This window comes from Alosa pseudoharengus, unplaced genomic scaffold (assembly GCF_046254945.1).
Source record: "Alosa pseudoharengus isolate Yale_2024_CS ecotype anadromous, Long Island Sound unplaced genomic scaffold, YU_APseudo_1.1 YU_APseudo_1.1_scf_9, whole genome shotgun sequence".
In the NCBI taxonomy this organism is placed as follows: domain Eukaryota; kingdom Metazoa; phylum Chordata; class Actinopteri; order Clupeiformes; family Clupeidae; genus Alosa; species Alosa pseudoharengus.
Genome location: NW_027468881.1, coordinates 23,823,085 through 23,830,085, shown reverse-complemented (window position 1 = coordinate 23,830,085; position 7,001 = coordinate 23,823,085). Strand labels below are relative to the sequence as shown.

General features: G+C 40.8%; 1 protein-coding gene across 1 annotated transcript in view; it reads left to right on the top strand.

The window, feature by feature from the left end:
* The first annotated feature begins 1,038 nt into the window (after positions 1–1,038).
* Positions 1,039–7,001, top strand: part of prickle3 (prickle homolog 3) — a 50,311-nt gene continuing 44,348 nt past the window's right edge. The window contains exon 1 of the mRNA XM_076276554.1: positions 1,039–1,323. Within this exon, the coding sequence (XP_076132669.1) occupies positions 1,282–1,323 (42 nt within the window). The 5' untranslated portion in view covers positions 1,039–1,281. The remainder of the gene's footprint in view (positions 1,324–7,001) is intronic.

Here is a 7,001-nt window from a genome sequence, read left to right as displayed (position 1 = left end):
AAACTCGGCTTCATGAGGGATTTTGTACTTCCCACAACACTGCAGGCTGATATTAGATCTTTTGTGCTTTGCGCTGTAGCTGGTCAAAGCAAAACCAGGTGAACTCACCTACCCTCACATATATGCCAGAGTACACCAAATGGCAAAGAAGATTACGAAGGTTTTGTCCTTGTTAACATCCTTACTTCATTTGTTCTTCTACAGATGTCAAACAGTGGTTGGTAAACTCGCTGTCACCACGGGTTGCGCCTGTGAACTCTCTTGGCCTATTAACCCAACATTCACATATTTACCCTAAAGTTGGCCAGTGGGATGGCTGGAACAGGACCTCGCAAACTTAAATTTAGTTGAGCCAGCACCTCAAGGATTGTCCGGTATGCTGAGTTGTAGACTTGGCTAATCCCAGGGAAACAGTAATAATACACATTGACACAACATTTTAGAAGCCAAACTATAACAGATCTTTGGTTGGTTGTGGTATTTCTAGTGTATTTTTTATGCATGTCGTCCAGTCAACGGGTGCCATATCAATGGAACTTCAACAGGACAGTAGCCTATAGAGAGGTGTATATCTTCACTGTATTGATACTTGGCTTTCAAAAGGCCGAGGATAATCCACTGTTTGGGGTCAGTTGATTAATCCTTTGTATAACTCTCGCTGACCCTTGTTTATGTCGCAAACTAAAAAGGTTGAGGAGAGACATTCCCAGGAACATGGGGTCAGAATGAAAGGTGTCCGCGTAAAAGTGTAACGTTACAACAACCCTCAATTACCACGATTATACACTTCGATAATTATGCGAAGCCTGCTTTGCACGACTACAAAACCTCGATGGCTCCTCCTACAACCACCCGGCGATTTCATGTAAAACAAGAAAAGATGGGATGGGATGGCGATGGGATCCCCCGGTGTTCATACATAATTCCAAAAAACATAGCGGTTAGGCAGGTAATGGGTGTCAACGACAGCCTAGGCTAGGCTACTTTGTAACCATTACGTTACCACACGAAACAATCCTCTAGGTGTAGCCCGCCTCTGCGCGTCACGCTCTGAACGCATTTTATGAGACCTCCAGAGTAGGCTATCCCGTCCTGTCCTCGTCGCTCCGCTGGAAACAAAGACAAACTTAATTGGAAGTATGTAAAGTTGGGATTTAGGAGTGTACATGGTTTATTGATACGTGACGTCGGTCTGGGACTATAGCAGCTTCATGTAAATACTCACCGAAAAGCCTTCCACAGGGTTTGGACAAATAAGCGGCTTGTTCTTACTCCTTCGAAATGTTCACTCGCGGATCCAAAAAGCGACGCTCCAATCGTATGGTAAGTCCGCCCAAATTTCTTGATACCTTGGGCGATTTATGTCAATCTGATGGACTGTGCGGTTCGTAAAGGCCATAACATTGTTACAGATAGAGTCGGTATTCTGTGACTAGATATCGAGTCTGTGCCAGAGCTACTTAACTTTTTCCTCCCTGTTCTACCTGGGAAGGGGTGGGATACTTTACCTAAGGCAATGTGTAGGGTGCTCTGAGATGTGTAGGTGGGCCTGTTAGGTGAAATTGTTCTTTTAACGAGTTAAAACTGCTGTCTTGGTTGTCTCGCAGCCTTAGTTCTTATTTAGGTGGGACGTTGGTCAGTTTATGAAGTTTTTCGTTGTATTAAAAGTTGGCTAGTTTATTGGCGCAAATGTGTAAATGCGTTATTGGAATATTAAATTGTACACCTATGCGCTTGTCTTTGAGTTTTACTGACATCTAATGGGTATGTAATGAATTCAGTCTTTGGTGTTGCTCTTTTCTCCTAGTTACAATTGCGTTGTGAAGGAGGTGCTTATGTCTAACGTCACTACCGCTCACCTGAACAGGTTACCTCCGAACAAAACTATAAGGACCACATAGCTAGTCCAACTTAGAGGAGCCGCAACTGCAATTAATCAGAAAACAAAACTCATGAGATTATGTTGCTCTGGGCATCTCATGACTGTTCTTAAGCTTCCTTAATACCATCGGATATCACAATGTTCTTAAATCATCTCTGCCTTAAAGCCACCATTATAACAGAGAGAGAGATAGGGGGTAAACTGTCAGTCTTGGTGATACTAATGCCAAGCAGGAATGGCGGACTGTTGTACTAGTTTTCAGCTGTGAATGAAACATCTGGCATGCTGCAGACTTGGAGGCTGGCCAATGACTTTAAACACGGATACTGCTCACCCTGTAAAAATGAGTGCAAGGGACCCATGCTGAGCTGTACAAGGCTTCAGGGGGGTATAGTGTAGTAATCCAAGCAGTTGCCCCCAGCTATGTTCATTTTTTATACAAACCTGTGATTATTTCAAGGGGACTACGTTTGTGATCAAGGGATTGTCAAACAGCATGTGATTTTAAATGTCAACTTAAACATCCTCTAACTGACATGAGACAATTGAGATGCCGCATCAGGCTTTATGTCTTGACACACGACGGAGGAGTGGAGAGGAAACTCGTCTCTTTTGTTCTTTGTGTTTGCTTTACTACTTTCGAGGAAGTTAGCACGAGGATGCCGTGAGAACTCCTCTATTGTCCTGAGAGTCCTGGTGGTAAACCAAACAGCTGGAAAATAAATAGAAAACATAAGCAGCGACAACAACATTATTTTCCCTCCAGTTTGTGTGACCAAAGTCACTCTGACCATGCTTTGACCTTCTATGTTTTGGGTGCTATTGTCTCTTACCTCACTTAAGAACCTCAAATAAATAGTTCTTCCATTTATTGTTTTAAAGTTACTTTAACTCTCAATAGTCACAAGGTTCTCTGTAGTATGACCATAAAGCTGTGTGCATATTAGTTGAGTGATGCAGAAAAACAAACACAGGCAGTGTGGTAGTTCATAGGAAATCATTTGAATGAAAGTAATATTCTCACAGATGGCCAGTAAGAATAGATGCATTGGTTGCATTTTTGTCTATTATCATGAATCATGATTTTCTCTGATACATTGAGATGAATCAGCACGTGTTTGACATAGGACAGTGGAATTAATTCCGAGGCTTGCTTGGGCACAACTATCAGATGTATATTTACCAAATCATTTGTAAAATGTTCTGCAGTAACGCAGCATTTTCACAAAAGATTTTAGTAAAATTGTTTTGTACAATGATGAACCATTGCATGCATATTCAGAGCAGTATTTCCTGGGTGGTGAGCATGATCATCACCTTTGATTTGCTCGTGCAATGCCATGCCCTTGCCATTGTAGAAGGCTGTCATTTGGAGATTTGAGAAAATACCACGCATTCCTCCATATGGCTGATTCCTTCAAAAGATGCCTGGAGATGTCTGCCTTGGTTTGAGTGTGCCGTGTGGTTTCATTTGATCTCAAGTCCATGTCTCCGAAGGGCTGCAGAAATAAGAGACTTGCACCAGAAATTGCCAGCCTTGAGAACTAGAGAAATTCAACATTCTCAGGATGAATACTTATTTTATTTTTTTATTGGAACATTGTGGTAGTCTGCGCCTCAACATATATTTCAAATGTCATTGGCAGTGAATGGCTTGCAAAGCAAACTGAGGCATTTCTTTGGTCTGCATGTCTGTTTCCCTGGCCTGTCATCCTTCCTCTGTCTGGCATGTCACAGTTGGTACATTCTGTTGTGAGCACAGTTTGTGCTTACTGGTGCTAAGAGAGGGCCTCTACTTGATCTTATCCAGGCAAGTTGGCTCAAGTTTCCCACAATCACTGGTGGAGGGCGGTCATGTTCATGACCTCTGACCTCTGATTGTGAATGTGTAACTCATTGTTTGACACACGTAGAGATGCAGTCAGTGGTTTCTTTATGCTGTGAAAAATGACATTTCTGAAGGATAATACCTGACAATTGTCCATGTCTTCTGCACATGTTGAGGCTTCTATATGGTTGTTTTACAATTTAAAGGGCCTGGACATGTAAACAAATGTATATTCAGCATGAATACTGATAAACAAAGTAACATATGTGAAGTGCACAGTATATTGGGGAATGCTGTTTATGTTTTATGCATTCAGTACATCATTATTGCTGTTCCAGGAGCTTTTTTTAGTTTATGGCTACAAAAACAACTTCCTGCAGCTTGACGTGAGTACTTAGTCTTTTTCCATGTAGCTTCAGATTCTGGACTAGAAGAGGCCCACAAGTGACAGCTGGGTCATATTTCACAAAAGTATCAATGAAATCTGTGGTGAAATGATTCTGATGAGACTGCCATTATGAATACCATGTCCCCATGGTTACTATGGTGGTTGCTGTACAATGCTTTTGAGAAATGGCAGATGATCACAAACAGGAAAGAGGGCTTTGCTTATGTTATTGTGCTGTTTTTCCCTGTTCCTCTGAGAAGTACTGATAGCATGTATAGTATAAAATCAAACAAATAAAACTGTCTGGTCATTTAATAAAAAATACTGTTTGTAGCCAGAAACCAGTCAGATACATTATAGGGCATAGTCATGTGTTGATGGGCACAAAGAAAATAACACTTCCTGGAAGGTACGTAGTAAGAGGATTTTTTTAATGTTTTTGGTAGGGCTGTCAAAATAACTGATTAATTTTGATTAATTAATTTGAGAAAAAATATCTGATTAAAAAAACTAGCTCAGATTAATCGATTCCATATGACCTTTGACCCCGAGCCGTTCTAGTCAGTAACCATTAGACTGTAAAATGAAGGAGAGAGAAGAAAATGTGCTGCCTAGATCATTGATTGGAACATTTACTTTTAAAAAACGGCCTGATGGTGTTGATAAAAATAAAGTGTTGATTAAAATAAAGTCCTCTGCAATGTCTGCAGCAAAGAATTTGCATATCACCAGAGTTCGTCAACTCTAAAGTTGTCATCAATGCAAAGAAATAGTGTTGACATTGAGGGGAGTATTAATTTATTTTTATTGTGTCCCCTAGGTTTTTTCTGTGGCCTGAAATGCCTTGTATGTGAAAAAAACTTCTTCCTGAAGCACTTTTGAATTGATTTCCTCAGCATATTAGGTCATATCATAAATTATTATGACCATTATTTGAACAGTGAAAATAATAATAAAGAGTTTTTGAACTTTAATGTCACTAATGCTGATTATTCAATGATTCATTTGAATTTAAATATTTAAAATACTTTCACAGCAAAACTTATATATGCGATTAATTTAGATTACTTAATCACAGAGTATGTAATTAATTCCATTACATTTTTTAATCGATTGACAGCCCTAGTTTTTGGATAATGGTGTAGAGGGGGCATCCCCCAATCCCAGAATGCACTGGGTCATCAGGGGTAAACACGAGCCTTTGCCTGGAGCAGGGGCAATCTGATCAGACTGATGATCATATCAGTATGAAAGGCAGGATATCAGGGTCAGCGAAAACATGCACAAGTGTGTGAAAGGAAGAGTGATTTAGAGAGGGAGAGAAAATGAGAGAGAGGGAGGGAAAGAGAGATACAGAGTTTGTGTGTGCGTGTGTGTGTGTGTGTGTGTGTGTGTGTGTGTGTGTGAACCAGGCACATCATCCATAATTGCTGTAGTCACACCCTGTCACTGCTTGTTGAGAGAAGCAGAAGAATTGGCTGGCTTAATGAACAATGTTTAAATGCAAACGGAACAATCCCTTCAGTGATTAAAGCCTGATTATTAATAACATGTTCTCTTGTGCTCTAAAGCAGATGACTCAGTGTAATCCAGGGTACAGGTGAGCGCTTTAAGGTTGCCTCATACAGCAGCTATGTATGCATGACAAACAGTGGATTTGATAGACTAGTGTATGCAGGCCCCTTGTCCCCTTACAGGAGCTAGAAGTAGATTACAGGTTTTATCCCAGTACATACCGTCAATGGTTTTATCAAGTAATCTTCACTGGTGTGAGAGTGGCTTGGTAAGCCTACCAAGTAAGTAAATAGTACAAGCAGACATTATACGCATGATGCAGATTATATAGATGCATCCATAATGATGGTCTCTGAGTTGCCGAGACTACTGTATACTTGCGTAATAGACATAACAGTTGTGTTGAGTTCTGAAGTTATGCAGGCTATCACATCCAATGATTCACTATTATTACACTGAAATGACTCATTTATAAAGATCTGTTTACCTGCTGTCAACAAAGAGCTATGCTTGCCAAGCTCCTGCACAAAGTCAGTGGGCATAACATCACCCTTGCCACTGCCAACTCCAAGTTAATGCATCTCTTCTTGTGAACACCACCAGGGATTATGGGCTGTGATCTAACAATAGATTCACTTCTACACATTCCATTCTAGACATTCACTTCTGCATTCTGTTTTTCGTGAGCTTTGAAATCTGCTATGACTATAGTGAAAGTACATGGTATGATTTTGTATCAGGCAAGCCCATTCTGGGAATTGAACCTATGACCTCATCTTTGCTTGCTCTGCATGCTTTGGCATCGGATTCAAGCTAGACATAAACATTAAATATTTGGGTTTGTGGTGAAAATTACAGAGTGCCATCCATCACACATGGATGCATAATTATACAGAGAACCGTCTGCAACCTGTCTGTCTAGTTCTTATGCATTTGTAATTGGAACGCCTGACTGAATTCTGTGACAGTGAATTTGGAAGTCTAAATGAATGCTGTGGAAAATTTAAACTCTCTCCCTGTCTCTGACTTTCACTGGCTCCTTCCTCTTGGTTCTGTCTGTCTGTTGATCTGTCCTCCTTTGGGGCTGTCAGGCTGTCAGTCACTTGTGATGCTGGCATTGGTCTGTCTGTCTTTCTACATCTGTCTGTCTGTCAATCTGTTTCACTATTTCTTACTGCCTCTGAGTGCTTATCCGCCTGCTCTCTCTCTCTCTCTCTTTCTCTCTCTCACTTTTCTCTCCCTCTATCTCATTAAGCAGGTGACACCCATGATTGGGTGTGGTTGCTAGTTTTCCCATTTCTCTTCATCCTTCTCTTTCTCTGTCCCTCCATCTTTTGTTATTAACCCTATGTCCATCCTTCTGTGTCTTTCTGTCTTTCCATCTCTCT